The sequence below is a fragment of the Gopherus flavomarginatus genome, chromosome 11 (genome assembly GCF_025201925.1).
Source record: "Gopherus flavomarginatus isolate rGopFla2 chromosome 11, rGopFla2.mat.asm, whole genome shotgun sequence".
Classification (NCBI taxonomy): Eukaryota; Metazoa; Chordata; order Testudines; family Testudinidae; genus Gopherus; species Gopherus flavomarginatus.
The window spans coordinates 40070373-40090663 of NC_066627.1; the positions used below are offsets into that span (position 1 = coordinate 40070373).

Consider the following 20291-nt stretch of genomic DNA (forward strand, 5'->3'; position numbering starts at 1 on the left):
TCATCCTGCCGGAAGTACGTTTGTTGTGGGAGAGGGGACGACGCGGAAGTGCAGCTTGGAGGGGAACGATGGGTTGCGATGGGGGAACCATCCCCAAGAGACACGAATTAGTGAAAGGGCCTCGTAAGGTCGAGAAGGTAGGCGTGTGCTCCAAGGAGCCATGGCGGGGGCGGCAGGCCCGGTCCGCGGGGGCACGGGGGGGCGGGGATTGGAGCTCCCCCCCCGCAGTGTGGAAAGCCTGGTCACTGAGAGGGAGCGGAGGCTGCGGTCGAATTTTGAACAGGAAGTCAGGGGACTCCCCCAGTAACACAGCTGGAGATCCTCGCCGTAAGCCTGTTAGTGACTCAGAGGAATAGCCCTGAGCTGGCGATTGCAAACCCCTCTGGAATCTCTGTCTCTCTCCCCCTGCAGTGTGAGGCCTCAGCGTGTTTTTCCAGGTGGAGGTTGTTCTTTATCTGACACTGTCCGAGCGCGGCAGCTTTTTGTGACGGCTTGTTATGGGAATGAAGCTAAACTTCATGCCAGTAAAATGGGCAGAGAGTGCCACTTATTGCACAGCATGGAACTCACCTGCTCACTGCTACATGGTAGTGATAGCTAGCTGTTCAGGAAGATTCGAAAGGGGTGGTGTGTTTTTTGGGTGCATTCTTGGATGCCAGCTATGGTTACATTATGCACTTTTTGTCCAATCAGATGTAAGCCCCTGTGTTTCTGGGGATAAGCCAACCCACTAGCTGCCGGGAGTTAGGAAGAAACTTCCCCTATGGGCAGTTATTCCTCAGAAAACATCCAGTATTGGCTACTCCTGGAGACAGAATAATGAATGAAATGGATCAATGATCGGATTCATTATGGCAGTGTCTGTGTTACACTATGGTACTAAAGACATTCTGACAGCTAGTTAGATCTCTTCTATTTTTTTAATGTATCAAGCATGTACAGTGTTCTCAGTGATTTTATTTGCTTTTGCCTTGAGGGGCAAATCAGAGGAGAGAATCAGTGTGAATGGAAAAAGCTGCAGGACCTCATGGCCATCCCCATGAGTATACACAAACACGGCAAACATTTTGCCATGTATAAAGCACCAAGCAGCCATTTTAAATCCATCCACATTCTCTTCCTATTTCTCTTGTGGCCCACAATGTGCTCAGCTGAGGCAGTAGTTCACATTTACAGGTTGTAGGCTCAGGCAACAGCCTACCCGCCCAAACTTTGCTTTTCTGCTCTTGTTTCACTTGCCTTAGCATTGGGTCATACTGATGGGCAGCGATAGCCTTAGAGGAGAAGAGGAACAGGTGGAAAGAGACAAGTGAGTAGAAAAACTTGTAAAAGATGAGTGAGGGAAGACAGAGGAATAGAGAACAGATGAAAATAGACAAAATATAAGGAAAAACGTTGTCCTTTGTCAATCCATCCCAAGGAAGGGGCTCCAACAAAAAGGATGGGAACCAATAGAACAGTGGTTTTCAACTTTTTTTTCATTTTCAGACCCCTCAAAAATTTCAAATGGAGGCACGGACCCCTTTGGAAGTCTTAGACATAGTCTATGGACCCATGGTTAAACACTGCTGTTCTATGATAATGACAACTTTTTGCAGACCTCTTAGACACAGTCTTCAGACTTCTAGCAGTCTGCAGACCACAGGTTGAAAACCGCAGCACTAGAAGACCCTCCCCCAGACCTTTCTGGTTGAGTTTATAATCTAATGTTCTGATCCTGCAGTGGTAACACATACAGTTAGACATTTATGTCTGTCAGGAGTCCTGTTGAAATCAGTGGGGCTACTTACATGAGTAAGGGTTAGCAGGATTGAGCTCCAAGTCAGACATAGGCAAAACACTTGTTTCCCATAACACTAAATCAAGGTCTAATCTAGCAAATGTGCAGAATCTTCACTGAAAAAGATTTTGAAAAAACATTTTATCAGGTGAATTTGAGCCCAGAGGGTGTTGGTTTCAAATGTAAAGGTTTGAATGATAGATCTGCCAGTGGGAAAAATCCATCTGAAATGAATGATAAACCAATGTTTTTTCCTCCTTCAGATTGACAAAAATGCAGAATTAGTGGCACAGTGGTACTACTGCGCACTGAGTCAAGAAGAACTAAGGAGACCAATTGTAGCCTGTGAGCTGGGCAGGTATGATTGTTTTTTCTTTAGCTTTCTTGATAAAAATACTAATTTTTGAATAAATGTAGTTTATGAAAGTCACAGAATTTTGACTATACATTTTATGTTATAGGCTGTATAACAAAGATGCTGTCATTGAATTTTTACTGGACAAGTCATCTGATAAATCCCTTGTGCAGGCTGCATCATATATCAGGAGCATTAAGGTAAGTGGATGCCAAAATTTAAATCTGATTGTAAAAGGCAGCCAATTAATATCTTAATTTTTCAAGTACTGTTCTGGCACTTTTTCCAGTTCAAAATGGAAAGTTTAGCAAATAATGTTAATTCTTATACACCTTGTAAATTTAGCATCTCGTTTCCAGGCAGTCTGATGCTTTGGTAGCAGTTGTGTTGGCTTACACTATCAGAGACACTGCTGCTATACTGCAGGATATCTGTCTTTTTATGATATATTGTATGGCAGGGGCTCCCATACTTTTAACTAATGGTCACATTCTCAAATTGCTAGGCAGCCAGTGTCTGTACCCAGTCTGTATAAAATGGAGCAGATTTCAGTCACTTTCTTTTATACTATGGGGATGCAATCTGTGGAAATTACTACACCCAGTTTGCCATACTCCATTTTGATCCAAACAGGCATTTGTCCTGTCCTGAAGTGGAGTATTGCATGCTGTACCGTGTTGTCTTCACAAGCTACACTTCTGCATTAAATGAGTTGCCCATGTCACCTCATAGAATTTAGAACTGCATTTGGATCACCCTTTGCTCTGTGAATAGCTCATGATTAAGGCTGTGAGATTGTCATGGAGCTGTTTGGCCATGCCTCCACCTAGTAGCTGAGCAAAGGCATTGTCGCTGCTTCCGGGGAGCCCCCCAAGTAAGTGCCAGAGGCCACCTTACCCCGTCCTGTGCCCCAACCCCCTTTTCCCTCCACATCCAAACTCTGCTGCTGCGGGGGTGGGAGAGAGGCGCCAAGCCAAGTAGGGAGCCGGCCGGCCCTGCCATCCCTCCCCCCACCCAGCACTAGTGGGATCCCGGGCTGTACACCACTGCCTTCCCCCCTGCCCACGTCATCTGGGCTGCCCTCCCCCAGCACCCGTGGGGCCCCCAGGCAAACCCCCAAGTTGTAGTCATGGGTATTTTTAGTAAAAGTCATGGACAGGTAATGGGCTGTTAATTTTTGTTTACTGCCCGTGACCTGTCTGTGACTTTTACTAAAAATATTTGTGACTAAAATGTAGCCTTACTCCTGATACCTTGCATGTCACTATTAAATAACCAAGTCCATACCACTCCTGTAACATAGGTATTATTATCACCTTTTAAACAGTGAGTAAAGAGAGGCACAGTGAGACTAAACTGGGAAAGAGGCTAGTTGATATTGAGCCAATATGGCCACTTTGTAAATGGTTTGTTTTTAAATCTTTATACTATATTGCAGAATTATCAGTTAGAATACTGCCATCAGGCGTAGAATCCTGAGTCTCCCATGCCAGATAGATCACAAACACTTTGCAAGTGTAAAATTTCAGAGCTGCTGTATGGCTGAACTTATAAAAACTTTGTACAGTGTCTGTGACACTAAAATGTCATTGTCATTATAAATGTAATTGAAAGCTCTAATGTAAGATAATAGAATCATAGAAATGAAGGGCTGTAAGGGACCCTGTGAAGTCATAAAGTCCCTATGTTGAGGCAAAACCAAGCAAACCTGGATCATCCCTGACAGGTTTTTGTTCAAACTGTTTTTAACAATTTCCAGTGATGGGTATTCCACAACCTACCTGGGAAGCCTGTTCCAGGATTTAACTACCCTTATAGTTAGAAAGATTTTCCTAATATCTAATCTAAATCTCCCTTGCTACAGATTAAGCCCAATGTTTCTTGCCCCACCTTCAGTGGGCATGGAGAACTATTAATCACAGTTCTCTTTTATATACAGCTATAACGTACTGAAAAACTGTTATCAGGTCTCCCCCCCCCCACCCCCAGTTATCTTTTCTTAAGACTAAACATGCCCAGCATTTTTTTTTTAAAACCTTCCCTCATATCAGATTTTCTTAACTTTTTCATTTTTGTTACTCTCCTCCAGACTCTCTTCAGTTTATCCATATCTTTCCTAACGTGTGGTGCCCTGAATTGGACATTGAGGCCTCACCAGTGCTGAGTAGAGTGGGACAGTTACCTCTGGTGTCTTACAGATGATGCACCTGTTAATATACCTTGGAATATTAGTCTTTTATGCAACCTCATCACATTAACTCATTCAATTTGTGCTCTACTATAACCCCCAGATCCTTCTTAGCAGTACTACATCTGCACCAATTATTCTCCATTTTGTAGTTGTGCATTTGATTTTTCCTTTCTAACTGTAGTACTTAGCACTTATCTCTGTTGAATTTCATCGTTTCTTCATATAATAAACCTGTAACGGGTTGTGCTCACCATCGCAGCACCTCCTGCTGGTTGCTCTGGGAATTAGCTCTGTCCTAGCTGTGGAGCTCCCTTTGCGGGTGGTGTCCCACCCATTGCCTGCTGTGCTCTCTGGGACCCGTGTTGCTCTCTGGCTTGTGGCGTCCTCTTCTGGACCCAGCCCTTCATCTGTGCCACTGCTCTATTCTCTCCCCTTCCAGGGGTATCAGCAGTCCTCGGTGTGAACCTGCCGCCCCAAAGTCTAGTCACTTGCCACAGGGACAAGGCACTGTCCTTCGGCCATACTCCTCTATGGTAAGGTGTGGTGTAAGGGGGGAGGGGAGGATCCATGCCTGCCCACTACAGAACCCTCTAGCGATAGCCTCCCACTGTTCCTTCAATCCTCTCTTCTCCCTGTGTACTCTGGGCCACTTTCCCTTGGTCCTTATACCTTCTTGGACCTTTTTGTCAGGGGCCGTCGCCTGGCTGGCTCACTCACTCTCTGCTCCTCTGAGCCTGCCCAGCACTGCTCTCGCCTAGGTACTCTGTCTACAGGGAGCCAGCCCTTCTCCCCTGCTTGTCAGGAAGGGACTGCCATCACCTCTGCTTTGCAGCATTTATGTAGGGCCCAGCCTGGTCCTGATTGGCTGCCTTTCTGCCCTTCTCTGATTGGCCGGGTTCTGCACAGGCTCCCTCCAGCCTCCCTTCACCCCTCCTCTGCCAAAGTGGGGCAACTGCCCCACTACAAAGCTGTAAAGGAAAATGTATCTTCAGGAACATCACCACTTCAACATGTCTCAAGCATCATTAGAACGCAACTTAAAAATTTACATTTGTCTCTTTCAGAATGTGACAGAGCTGAACCTTGCAGATAATCCAGCTTGGAAAGGTGATAAAGGGAACACAAAAGGTGATAAATATGATGACATCCAATGTGCACGCTTTATTTGCCCTGTGGTGGGCTTGGAAATGAATGGAAGGCATCGGTTAGTATCGTACATATAACTTTAACTGGACTTTACTTAGAACTGTGTAAATTAATATTGTAGAAACTGTTAAAATATTGGGAGGGCAGATCCTGAGCAGCTGTAAATTTTCATAACTCCATTAGGGGGCTGTAATCCCTCTCCCGCTGAAAGTCTACTGCAAAACTCCTATTAACTTCCGTGGTGCAAGGTGAACCCCAGGGAGTCCTCCTGTTGTGACACATTATTTTGGAGGAATGTAATAGTGGCAGATCTGTGAAACTAGAGTGGAAGTCTACCAAATTATGTTCAAGATCCCCTCACCCATTTTATGTATGATGATGAATGACCTAATATTCCACCTCTCAAAATAATTACCCCCAGCAAGAAAATGTTCTTCTTTAATGCCTGTTCATTCCAAGAATCCATTTTAAATTGTACTATAGTCAGTAACTAACAGTCAAACAGGTAAATGCCTAATGGCTTATTTATCGGTTCTTGAAGGCTTTATCATTTTCATTTTACTGTCAGCAAATGTTTCAGGATCGGGGAGGGGATGACTCTTATTTAATGGTACTTTGAAGCTCCCCCGCCCCATATTGGGTTGTTGGAAAGGAAGCTCTTTCCCAAAGCATATAAACCTTATACAGAATCATTAAGAGATCTGTCTCACACTTTTTTCGCTTTGTCTTTGAGATATTCAGAAACGGAATGTTAAGAATATAGCTCCCATTGGCAATACTGCTCATTTAGTAGTTAGCAGAAAATTTGTTATGTTATGTATTTATGCACAGTAACATGGTTATTTTGGATTGTATAAAAGTAAGAATTATGTTTGTCTGAACTTCAAAATTTTTTATATCGAACACTGGAAAACTGAATTATGGTAGGAATCATAAAATTAGCTAACCTGCTCCAAGACTCTACATTTTACTTAGGTCCGTATTTTAAAAAATAGCCATTATGTTTAATCCACTTCTCAAATTAATTTTCAAATCAAATGTTTTGAGAATTACTATGAATAGCCCCAACATTATTATTTATTTACTGTTGGTGTTACTGTACTGTCTACCAGCCTTACTAATGCACCAGGCCTCATTGTGTTAGGTGCTATACAGTCACACAATAACAACAACAACAAAAGACAATCCCTGCCCTAAGGATTTTACAATCTATAAATCAAGAGACAATAAAGGGATGCAGATTGGGGAGTACAAGGAAACAATGAGAGAATATTGGTCAGCTTGATAGAGCAGCCTAACCATTACCAACTTTTTGTTGTAAGCATCATAGAAATGTAGGGTTGTAAAAGACATCAAGAGGTCATCTAGTGCAGTGGTCTCCAAACTTTTTTGATTGTGCATTCCTGTCAGTAAAAATTTTTTGAGCACGCACCCCCAAAATATGTAGGTTTATGTATAAATTATATACATGTACTACTGTACTAATATATTATGTACATTATAAAACATACACAAAAAACAGAAATTAAAAAAGGATGAGATAATGCTGAAATAAACAATATTTTTTAAATATTTTTTTATTTTATTTTATTTATTAACGGTACTCCTGCCGCACCGCCCTTCTGCTCCGGTGGCGTTACTCCTGCCGCACCACCCTTTTGCTCCGGTAGTGCTCCTCCTGCTATGCCCCCCAATGGATCGTTGCGCACACCCCCCTTTGGAGACCACTGATCTAGTGCAGCCCCCTGTTGGGAGGCAAGATTAAGTATGCCTGTACCCTCCCTGACCAACATATAGAATCTTAGAATCATAGAAATATAGGGCTGGAAGGGACTTTGAGAAGTCATCAAGTCCAGCCCCCTGCACTGTCGCAGGATGAAGTAAACATAGACCATCCCTGACTGGTGTTTGTCCAATTGTTTTTAAAAGCTTCCTGTTCTAGAGCTTAACTACCCTTTTAGTTAGAAAGTTTTTCCTAATGGCTAAGCTAAAGCTCCCTTACTGCAGATTATGCCTATTATTTCTTGTCATGCCTCCATGGAGGACTATTAATCACAATTCTTTCTCTATACAGCCCTTAAAATATTGGAAGACTGTTATCAGCTCCCTCTCAGTTGTCTTTACTCAAGACTAAACAAGCCCAGATTTTTTAACTATTTCTCATAAGTCAGGTTTTCTAAACCTTTTATCATTTTTGTTACTCTTCTGTGGACTCTTTCCGGTTTGTCCACGTTTTTCCTAAATGCTTTTGAGAGAGGTTTTGAAGATGGATAATGAGGTAGCTTAGTGCATGTTTGCAGGGGGCACCTTACAAGTGTGAGGGGAAGCCTATGGAAAATATATGAAGAAATTTCTTTGAAAATTTAACGAGTAGGCGATGGAGGCTGGTGGGCTGATAGATGGCTCATTAGTGAATGAGAGACGATAAAATGGGGATAGACTGTGAAGGGCCTTGAAAATGAATACAAGCAGCTTATGTTTGATGTGGTAGAGAAAGTGGAGCCAATGGAGGTGTGCACAGGAAGGGGTGAGATGGGTTGGGAAGTGATGGGCTACGAATATGATCTTTGCAGCAGCCACAACAGGAAAAGTCATGGTGGAGAGTGTCCATCGCTCATCAGAGTGCTCATCATATAAATACCAGAGTTTGATTAGCGCTTAGATACTTCAGAGGCTCTGGGGAACCTGCATGGATCAGGAGAAAAGTATACTGAGGCCTTGTAAGAATTCATTAATTTTTGAGAGACTGTAGTAAACTCATTAGTATTCACTGAAATAGTATAAAAATAAACTGAATTAGACTAGTCAGAATAAATTAACAAAGTACTGTACATAGCATAATTCAGAATGCTTGATTTTTATTGTTTGTTTAGTTAGTAATTATAATGAGTCTCACTATCATTAATGCAAATTAGCTATGTCATACTTGTGTTTCTCTTGATTAGCCACAAGGAGGTGTACAGAAAGCTAACAGGTAAATTACTTGCTGCCATCTGCAGTGTTGGTTTAATTTATTTATTACACATGTATAAAATAAAATGTCTGTTACTGGTAAACTAAATTTTCTGAGATGTTAGAATCAAATTACTTTGGTTTTATTTTTTCCCCAAGGTTTTGTTTTTTGCGGAATTGTGGCTGTGTGTTCTCTGAACGTGCTCTTAAAGAAATTAAAACAGAAGTTTGTCACCGGGTAAGTTAAATCTTTAAATCTTGTTTTTGCTTTAAAAACACATAGAAGTAAATGTGGCCATAGTTTGGGTGTACACATAAATATACAGGCACTCTGTGCCAGACACAAATGCTTCTTCACACAAAAATTTAAACAAGTGAACATACAAATTGAGCCTGCATCTGCAAAATTCAAAATTTCACTTTTCTAGTAGCCTGAAAATAAAAATTTTATATCCTTTTAACTGAATTGAGTGTAATAGTTCCTTTGTGATTGTTTTGAAAAATGTACAGCTTAAAACCCTTATTCTTAAAGTTAGTTTGGTTTTATAACAGCTATTCTTCAAAATCAAATGTTTTGTTCATTTTATTATTTTTCCCAGACACTGTAGTATTTTAATTTCAGTTCAAGAAAAGGTTGTTTTTTATATTTGCTGAATACTTGCCATTTGTTGTTTTATTTTAAAAAAATCTTTTGACCCATTTGTAACATTAAAATATCAGATAACTTTTTTCCAGATTTTTAAATAGTTAAATAATCTCAATACTTACAGTAAAAGACAAATTACTTTGAATTATTCTCCTTGGAAAACTAGTACAGCAATCTCACCAGATGAAAAAGTAAAACTATATAGATAATTACGTTACTGTGTATGATTTTAACATTGTAAAACAATCTTGTGTGTTGGTACATAAATACTTAAACACTGATGTGAATTCTTGATGAAAGTCAAGGTGCAGATGATTTCCTTTCTTTTCTTTATGTTTTTCTGGAAGCAATGATATGAATGCGCAAGAGAATTATTTACTCTATTTTTGCTTCTGTTATTTGACTTGTTCTTGAAGACATTAGTGTGCTCAAAAAAGAATATTTTCTTTATTTTAGGGTATTTCGTTGATAATTTTGTTTGTTGGTGTTCTTCATTGCTACAAGTGTGATGCTGTGTACAAAGGGCTAATGCAAAAACTGGAAACCTCGATTAGGAGTAGAGAGGTTATTTTACCTTGTTATTAGGCACTGGTGCAACTGCTGCTGGAATATTGTATCCAGTTCTGGTATCCACAATTCAAGAAAGATGTTGAATTATTGGAGAGGGTTCAGAGAAGAGCCATGAGAATAATTAAAGGATTAGAAAACATGACTTTTAGTGATAGACTTAAGGAGCTCAATCTATTTAGCTTAACAGAGAGAATGTTAAGGGGTGACAGTTTATATGTACCTACATGTAGAACAAGTATTTAATAATAGGCTCGTCAGTTCTAACAGAAAAAGATATAACACAATCTAGTGGCTGGAAATTGAAGCTAAACAAATTCAGACGGGAAATAAGGTGTAAATATTTAATGGTGAGAGTAATTAACCATTGGAGCAACTTACCAAGTGTTGTGGTGGATTTTAAAATCAGAATTGGATGTTTTTCTAAAAGAAATGCTCTAGCTGTTATTTCGGGGAAGGTCTATGTATAGCCTGTGTTATACAGGAGGTCAAAATGGATGATCACAATGGTCTCTTCTGGCACTGGGAATCTATGAATTGCACCGGCTGCTAGAAGAAGCTGAAACATCATATATGCCAGCTTTTCTTGATTAAAATTAGTATTCATTCTGCACCATAGGTATACAAAGTTCATGTATAATAGATCTAGCAGATTTGTTTTGGTGGTATTTCTCCTGGAGTATTTAAGAGAATAGGACTCATGGTCTGTGGACCGCTGGAATGAAGACTGAGCTGCTGCATTTGTTTTGTAACAGCATGATGGTTACATGACATTGTCTTGGTTCCGCAGATGTTGACGCTCTGGTGCAGGGATGTTCACTGATTTGTCCAAAAGTCATACAAAGTCTGAATATAGTGGAGAATTTTAGTGGTCTCAGTACAGGCTCATGCTCCTTGAATGCTTGTGTAAAAGTATATTCAGAAGTAACAGCTGCTAACATTTCAATACTGCTTTCAGTATAATTGTGTTTATAATAGGTCTACATCAAGTCTTAACTCCTCTGCCAGTTCAATTTTAACTGATTCAATACTATTTTAGAGTTAGTTTGGCAGAACTGGGGCTAGAATCCTGACTCCCAATCCTGTACTTTTTCCTTAGGGGGACAGAGGAGGGGTGGGGTACAAACTTCCTCTGCACTGTGCTGGGGGCACAAGGGCAGGATGGGAAGGAGGTGGGAGTTCCTAGCTCACATCCACCAACAATAACAATAAAAAATAGACTGTAAAGATAGGTATTTAGATGCCAAAGTTCTAGGGGATCTTACCCTTCAGTTCCGGCCTGGCGTTCGGCCTCAAACAATGCAGGGCAGGAACTGGGTCCATTGTAACACAGTAGACCTGGGACTGGCTTTCCAGCTGGCTGTCATCAGGGTCCTGAGTCACAAAAAAGGGCCAATTCCTCTCCAGCATCCTCCTGCTCATTTCCCCGTGGGTCTAGCCAGTCATCCTCAGTAGGGGGAGAGGGCCAGCACCAGGTTCCAAATACTGCCTGGAATGGCTGGTACTATATTTTTGTAGAATCCTATCTAGTTCATTCAAAACTGGACAGATCACATTATCCCCTACCAGATTCTCATTTTATCTCGTTTCACTGTGTTTTTCTTCTGAGCTGCTTGAGATTTTTCTAGCACTAGTTGGCATCCTGCTCATGCCCTTGTGAACATCTGCTTTTCACACAAGTTTTATTTCTGTGGCTGACCACAACAGCTTCCTGAAACAATGCTTCTCCCCAGATAGTGATGCAATCCAAGGTCTCAGCATGGCTCTAAGCAGCTGCTTGAGGTATGTTGTGGGGCTTCTGGAGCGCTAGTGTGCTTGTATCACCAGACTAATGATATACTGGCATCCAGAAACAAATGGGTAAAAATCTGACTCTGCCACCTTCTAAAGGAACCTATATAGTAGTGTGACTCTTAAAAATATGTATGTATACAGTTGACCTAATTACATCAGAGGACTCTGATTCTTAACACAAGTTTTCAGTGGACTCATTCTAGGACTTGGCTACACTAGGAGAGGTTGGCTGGTATAGTTTTACTAGTATAGCTATACCAGCAAAACGCTGTAGTGTGGATGCACTGATATCAGTATAAAAGTTATTTTACCAGTGTAGCCTATGCTAGTTTGGGAAACCAAATTAAATATACTAGTGGAACTGTATGTACAGTAGGATTTTTACAGACATAGCTTTGTTGGTTTAAAAACAAAAATCCCACCCCTAACTGACATAGTAAAATCTTTAAGTGTAGACCAGGCCCTATGTTTTGGTCTGCACTTCCTTTGATATGTGGTTAAGACTGAAGAACTTAGAGAAGAGTTAAATGTTCAGAAAAGAAAGCCCTGATCCAGTTGCCTCATGCACAGAAAGTGAGTAGAAGTTTAGTAAATAGGGCCCTTAGGGAACTGGTTTCTATGCTTTCTGGTAGCTAATGGTTTGTTTATATTGAAAGCAATAATTATCTGTATTCCCCTGGTGCACTCTTTTTCTTTGTGCAGTAGTGGATTTAAAAACTGAAGTGAATGTGAGAATATGAAGTAAAAAAGCTGTCATTTTCTATATATAGTATGTTCTGTGATTAGTGATTGATTATTAGGAATATTTTTTGTTAATATCTGGTATAGGCTGTCTCTCGGAACACAAGGCCTTCCACAATATTGTACTCTGGATTTTACCAATTCCCACAGAGACGTCTTGGAAGCTACATTCTAAATAGTGGCAATGGCGACAGCTTCTGTTGTGCTAGCTGGTGTATTTAAAGACATTCTGTTTTGCTAACCTGTATCTTAAAGATAAGTGAGAACATGTTCTCAGAAGAAGCAACTTCTGATGCAGTAATGATAAGCTCTAGCATGGCTCTTATGATTACACTGATGGCAAAGTTCAATGGATGTTTTGTGCGTGTAGGAGAAATGTAAGCTTATTACTGCATAACCCATAGGCCATGTGTTTGATTATGCCCCGTTTCTTCATATCCAATATCTAGTTGATTCAATTGGTGGGCAACTTTGTATTTTTTAAGTAGGAGAGGAAGGGGATAGTTAAACATAGATATTATGACTAAAGTTGATAAACTGTCCTCAGATATCATATACTCTGTTGTGCTGAATAGTTGAAACACTTTTGTTTTAGTCATCTGCCTGTTTGACTCATCAAAAATTAGGTTATTTTACATTAGGTTAAAATAGGTCCATTGTTGGTCAATAAGTATTTCTGTGTCCACTGTTTTATTACAGGTGAATGTCTTAACCTGCATTTTACCCTAAAAACCTAGCTGACAATCCTGAGACCTCCTAGTTTGCATCACCCAAGAGGACACAATAGGCAGCACAAATATATACCCATAGAGCATAAATCTAGAAGTTGCGTAGTCTCTCTATTCCCAACTAATCTCAACTGTGTAAAAGTTCATTAAAAAAAAAAATCTATTTTGTACGTCCACTTAAATTGTGAGCCCACAGATTAATCTGGATGCCTACTAATTAGCAAACAGCTAAACAAGAAGTGCTTCCCAAAGGAACTTAGAGATGCTTTCTGACATAGCGATGAAATTCAGAAAACTCATTGTCTTGGGGAAACATTGACATAGACTATGGCTTATATAATAGCCCAACATTTTTTGTCTAAACTCTACACCTTAGGTTTCATATAGGTAATCTCCGAGAGCATGCCAGCGAGTCTTGCCCTGGGCTAGTTCATCAGATAGGATGTGTACACAGGAAAGAGAAACAAGTTATTTCTTCCATGCCACCAACTTCCTCCTCCAATCTACAATAAAAACTGTATCCATTATACAAACAAGGGGAAATCATGAGTCATCCCTCCAAATTTCTGCACCACGCTAAATTCCCAAATGTACTTATAGAAGACTCTCCTCAACCAAGAGTCTAAGGCATATAAGAATTAGTGGAGCACTATAGCCACTCTGGAGTATGGCTAGCAGAGACACTTCCACCAAAGCACCCTTTCTCACTCCACCACATAAACTGGCTACCATGTTCATGGATAAACTGCAACAGGAAAAATAGGAAGAAAACTAGTTTCGGTTGTGAGAGAAACTATCTGATACAGACAGACTTAGAACCCCAGAATTACTGCAAACCTATGCCACTGCCATGAAGAAGGCAAAGAAAGCTTGCCTATCCTCTACTAAGTAGACAGCAAAGTCATGCTCTACAGGAATTTTCTGAAGCATAATTCTTTTCATAAACCTTCTGCTGAGCATGGAGATACCACTTCTCTCACTTACCTCTTAAGAATTTGGTCCATTCACACAAGTAGAAATCATGGGAGTAATGATGGCACTTGGGGTCACCACCTGTGAGTCTTCCTTGATAGTGAATTTAGAGAACACATGGGAGCTCTACTAATAGAACTTAAAAATGGCCCTACTGGGTCAGACCAGTGGTCCATCTAGCCCAGTGTTTTGTTCTGATACTGGCCACTGCCGGATGCTTAGAAGGCAATGAACAAAATAGGGCAATCATCAGAGGATCCATACACTTGTTGTCTGGTCCTGGTATCTGGCAGTCAGAGGCCTAGAGACACCCAGAGCATGGAGTTGCATCCCTGACCATCATGGTAACAGCCATTGGTGGACCTATCATCCATGAACTTATCTAATTCTTTCTTGAATCCAGTTATAGTTTTGGCTTTCACAACATCCCTGGCAGCAAGTTCCACAGGTTGACTGTGAGTTGTGTGAAGAGTACTTCCTTTTTGTTTGTTTTAAACCTGCTACCTGTTAATTTCATTGGGTGACTCCTGGTTCTTGTGTTATGTGAAGGGTTAAATAACAGTTCCTTATTCTTTGTCCATACCGTTCATGATTTTATAGACCCCTATCATATCCCCCCCTTAGTCATCTCTTTTCCAAGCAGAATAGTCCCAGTCTTTTTAATCTCTCCTCATATGGAAACTGTTCCACACACTTAATCATTTTTGTTGCCATTCTATGCACCTTTTCCATTTCTAATGTATCTTTTTTGAATTGGGGTGACCAGAACTGCAAGCAGTATTCAAGGTGTGGACACACCTTGAATTTATATACATTATATTTTCTGTCTTATTATCTATTCCTTTCCTAATGCTGTAGTTTTTAACATTGTTAGCTTTTTGACTGCTACTGCATGTTGAGCAGAGATTTTCAGAGAACTATCCACAATGACTCAAAGATCTCTTTCTTGATCAATAGGTTGCCCACATCTCCTTTTGAGGAGGATGTATTTCCAACCCCAGAACTACAGAAACAATTATTCAGTGTTAGGCACCTCCTCCACCCCCATACTACTGCTTAGTGTCTAACTTCCCTTTTCTAAGCCAGCTAATCAGGAAATTAGCAAATCTATTTTCCCGACAGATTTCAGACTGAAATACAGAAACATATTTTTTCAAATATGAAGTTTTAGGTTATACTTGAAAATATGAATGTGCAAAAGCATAATTTACATGGGCAGAATGGGTAACTATATCTAAACAGCAATTTGCATATTGATGCTCACATCTTGCAACATAAAAGTGTATGTGCTAAATTTCACATGCAGCTCACGTAACCACATTTGGAAAAGTTGTCTTGTATGGTGCCTCTGAAATGCTGGTCCACAAAAACAACTCACATATGCATGTTTGAGTCGGATTTAAGGTAACAAAAGACAGTTCAGGTTGCCTCAACTCATTTCAACTAGGTACATATTGTACCGTGTTCAGAGGCTTCTGAAATCCCGAGGTACTTGGAAGGAAGGAAGGGATGTCAGCTTTTGCATTTCTTTTCAGACGCGGATCCCCCAACACTGAAATGACTTCATTAATTCCCAGCAAAAACCTTGCATAAAGCAAATCTCAAATATATTGCCCATCTAAATTCTTCTTCTGTAGCTGGAAACTTTTAAAGTCCTGGTTCATATTTTGTTTTGCTAACAAAACAGGAAAGAGTACAAGAGGCATCCGTCATTGCGGCTTTCTTTCATTAGAGACACTATGCAACAGTTAAGATCTGAGAATTTTTTGAAATTGTTTTTACACACACAGTAAGTAGTTGCCTTAGAACTATTTTTCCATTCTTCACACCTGTCTCCTACTGCTTTAGGATTCAAGTCAGACCTGCCATTAAAAATGTGAAACCTGTAGAACAACTAAGGCTACGTGTACACAACACAGTTTTTAGCAACACGGCTGTGCCACTACAGCCGTACCACTAAAACACAGGCACTGTAGCCGCTGTTTGTTGGCAGGAGAGAGCTCTACTGCTGACAAAAAAACTTCCACCCTCAATAAGTGGTGTTAGCCTGCTGACAAAACGCCATTCACACTGGTGTTTGGTTGTCAGGAAAACTTTTGTCTTTTGGGGTGTGTGTTTGGTTTTTTTTTTTACACCTCAGAACAACAAAAGTTTTCTTTCACTTGTCAGTGTAGACAAAGCCTAGCACTTGGAGCATAAGAGGTGAAACACAAGTCTGTATTATTAAGAAACAGATTAATTGTATTTTTTCTCTTATCACCTGAAGGATAAACCTTTTTGAGTGCTTCTGCTAAAATTTAACTCCATCTGGCCAAAATCTATCGGAAAATAGATAAAAACTTTATATTTGTGCTTTATGTAAAAAGAGAGTTTGAAGAATTAAGGCCTTAGGTAAAATTTTCATTAGTGACAGAGGCACTTAGAGCCTCTTAAAAGATTTAGGCTCCTAAATCATTGACTCTTTTGAAAATGTTACCCCTTGTCTGTATTAAAATTTGCACCAGTTTTACCAAAAGCGTGATTTACACCAGTGAAAAACTAGGCACACTCAATGCAATTTAATCTGTTTTATGTTAATTAAATTTAAATATAATCAATTTAAGACAAATTGATATAAACCTGATTTGAATTGGATTAAGATTATCCACAATGCACTGGTTTAACTAAATCAATTTTTCTTCAATTTGTGGTTAAACCAGAACAACTCTGATTCTAGAAAAGGCCTAAATACTTATAAAGTTTTTCATTTGATTGAGCGGTATACAGAATAGTATTTTTGAAAACTCTGGAGCTGCTGTAGAAAAGGAGAAAACAAATATAATATCAGTAAGATGCCACACTTCTAAAATAGCAGTGGCAGGATATGACTTTGAGAGGAAGAAGAAAGGAACTGGGAGAACAGAAACATTTTTGGAGGGAGGAAGCACCTTTGGATGGTTGGACAACACAAAATGAGAAGGTTTCATGGTGGTGTGTTCCACGATGCTGGATCCAATAGAACAGCAGCATGATTTCCTGTCAACTTCAGAAGGAATTGTGCGATTTTAAAAAAGAGGCTTTCAATTTCAATATTGGACTTTAATCTGAAATTGTTTCACCTGCCAATGTTGCAAATAGCACCTCAGATTACTAAATTTGGAGTTTGAAGGAAGAAAAATTCCTGTCTCATTTCTTTGTTCATTTGTCAGCAACTTGGACATGATCCAGAAGACTGGAAAAAGGCAAATATAGTGCCCATCTATAAAAAGGGAAATAAAAACAACCCAGGAAACTACAGACCAGTTAGTTTAACTTGTGTGCCAGGGAAGATAATGGAACAAGTAATTAAAGAAATCATCTGCAAACACTTGGAAGGTGGTAAGGTGATAGGGAATAGCCAGCATGGATTTGTAAAGAACAAATCATGTCAAATCAATCTGATAGCTTTCTTTGATAGGATAACGAGCCTTGTGGATAAGGGAGAAGCGGTGGATGTGGTATACCTAGACTTTAGTAAGGCATTTGATACGGTCTCGCATGATATCCTTATCGATAAACTAGGCAACTATAATTTAGATGGGGCTACTATAAGGTGGGTGCATAACTGGCTGGATAACCGTACTCAGAGAGTAGTTATTAATGGCTCCCAATCCTGCTGGAAAGGTATAACAAGTGGGGTTCTGCAGAGGTCTGTTTTGGGACCAGCTCTGTTCAATATCTTCATCAACGCCTTAGATGTTGGCATAGAAAGTACGCTTATTAAGTTTGCAGATGATACCAAACTGGGAGGGATTGCAACTGCTTTGGAGGACAAGGTCAAAATTCAAAATGATCTGGACAAATTGGAGAAATGGTCTGAAGTAAACCGGATGAAGTTCAATAAAGACAAATGCAAGTGCTCCACTTAGGAAGGAACAATCAGTTTCACACATACAGAATGGGAAGAGACTGTCTAGGAAGGAGTATGGCAGAAAGAGATCTAGGGGTCATAGTGGACCACAAGCTTAATATGAGTCAACAGTGTGATACTGTTGCAAAAAAAGCAAACGTGATTCTGGGATGCATTAACAGGTATGTTGTAAACAAGACACGAGAAGTCATTCTTCCGCCCTACTCTGCGCTGGTTAGGCCTCAGCTGGAGTATTGTGTCCAGTTCTGGGCACCACATTTCAAGAAAGATGTGGAGAAATTGGAGAGGGTCCAGAGAAGAGCAACAAGAATGATTAAAGGTCTTGAGAACATGACCTATGAAGGAAGGCTGAAAGAATTGGGTTTATTTAGTTTGGAAAAGAGAAGCCTGAGAGGGGACATGATAGCAGTTTTCAGATATCTAAAAGGGTGTCATCAGGAGGAGGGAGAAAACTTGTTCACCTTAGCCTCTAATGATAGAACAAGAAGCAATGGGCTTAAACTGCAGCAAGGGAGATTTAGGTTGGACATTAGGAAAAAGTTCCTAACTGTCAGGGTAGTTAAACACTGGAATAAATTGCCTAGGGAGGTTGTGGAATCTCCGTCTCTGGAGATATTTAAGAGTAGTTTAGATAAATGTCTATTAGGGATGGTCTAGACAGTATTTGGTCCTGCCATGAGGGCAGGGGACTGGACTCGATGACCTCTCGAGGTCCCTTCCAGTCCTAGAGTTTATGAATCTTCACTTTTATACCAGCTGTGCTCCACAGACTTGAATAGAGTTATGCTGACTGACACCAGCTCAAGAGCTAGTACTTGGCGTATAATGGACATTTTCATTCTCTTCCTGTAGTCAGTCAGTCTTTTGTTTTTGTGTGAATGTTTCATGTAGCAACCGGAATGAAAAAACATTATAAAAAAGGAAACTATTGTGAAGCTGCAGAGATTAACAGGGTGATTTAGCAACTGGTATAATAGCTGAAATTATTTTAACTCTGTTTTTAGAAAATGTCTGGTTTTCAAGTTGATAATATCCATCTCAAAGGCATTTAGTAAGAGCCATTAGTACAAGTTCCACTAGTAGGTAGACCTTGATATAATCAGGATCCAAAGCCATTAGGATCTGTGACTTTAAAACTGGGACTGCTGATTTTTAAACTGCTCCTTTATAGCCACCAACTATAAGGCATACAGGGCAGGCCTAATGTGATCATGGTAGCTCAAGCCACAGAGCGACTGTGACACAACATTCTGAAGAAACTGTGGGTGAAGAAGTAGCCACAATGAGAGGACTGACAAGGGATTTACAGTAAACCAGGTTTGTCACTAGAGTCTAGGGTGACCAGACAGCAAGTGTGAAAGATCGAGACGGGGGTGGGGGGGGTAATAGGAGCCTATATAAGAAAAAGATCCAAAAATCGGGACTGTCCCTGTTAAATCAGGACATGTGGTCACCCTACTAGAGTCTGTGTTGCTGTTATGAGGTCATCAAGTGATTAAGATGCAGATTGCACAACCAAAAAACACACTTCTTTACAGTGTCAGATATGTTTCATGCTTCCATGGGCATGCCATAGGGTTGCCAGCCCTCCCGGTTTTGCCAGAAGTTTCCTGGAATCCCGCCCTATCTCCTGGAGGGTACTGAAGACAAACTGGGAGATTTTAGGTGCTGAAAGTCTGGTGGCGCAGCAGGGCTAAGGCAAGGCCTGGCCTGCCCTGCCCTGCCCCACTCCCCAAAGCGGCTGGCATGTCCCTGCTGCCCCTGTGGAGGGGGGCACCTGCGGCGCGGGCAGCACACGGAGCCCCCTGCGTCTCCCCACCCCTCCGGAGCTGCTGCCAGACATGCCAGCCAATTCTGGGAGCGGCGTGGGGCCAGGGCAGGGAGAGAGCCTGCCTTGGCCCTGCTGCCCGGGAGCCGCCCAAGGTAAATGCCTCCTGGCTGGAGCTTGAACCCCACACTCTCTTCTGCTCCCCAATCTCCGGCCCCAGGCTCAGCCTGGAGCCCCCTCCCACACTCTGAACCCCTCATCTCCACCTCCCAGACCAGAGCCCACAGCTCCTCCCACACCCGAACCCTCTGCACAAGCCCAGTGAAAGTGAGTGAGGGTGGGGGAGAGTGAGAGACGGAGGGAGGCGGGGTGGAGTAGGTGGGGCCTAAGGGAAGGGTCAGAGCAAGGGTGTTTGGGTTTGTGTGATTAGATAGTTGGCAGCCCTAGGCCAGGCTATGTTCAAAAGTGAAACCAAGATTCTTAACTTGGTTAAACCTCTCTGAAAAACAAGTGGGGGTAGCAAAAGGAGAAGGGAGCACCTCGGGCAGGCAATCACACCTTCATCAAGCACTCAATAGGAAGACTATAATGTATAAAGTTGGCAATATTATTCAAGCATTCCTGCAGAGCAAAGACTGAACTTGAAGGGACCAAGGGGATTAATATGTATATTGGATAGGAGGGGAGAGTAGGCAGAACCTTTAACGATGTACTTCTGGTCCATTGATTTGATAAATTAGCAAAATACAAGTTTCATTACGT

At 41.0% G+C, this 20291-nt stretch overlaps 1 protein-coding gene across 2 annotated transcripts in view; it reads left to right on the top strand.

Annotated features, from left to right (window-relative positions):
- Positions 1 to 20291, top strand: part of RTF2 (replication termination factor 2) — a 58544-nt gene continuing 38253 nt past the window's right edge. Inside the window, exons 1-5 of one of the 2 annotated variants that reach the window (XM_050918227.1) lie at positions 1 to 137; positions 2044 to 2138; positions 2242 to 2335; positions 5391 to 5530; positions 8584 to 8662. In XM_050918227.1, coding sequence (XP_050774184.1) covers positions 69 to 137; positions 2044 to 2138; positions 2242 to 2335; positions 5391 to 5530; positions 8584 to 8662 — 477 coding nt within the window. In that variant the 5' untranslated portion in view covers positions 1 to 68. Of the gene's footprint in view, positions 138 to 2043; positions 2139 to 2241; positions 2336 to 4765; positions 4860 to 5390; positions 5531 to 8583; positions 8663 to 20291 lie in introns of those variants that run through there. The other variant, XM_050918228.1, reaches the window with a different exon arrangement.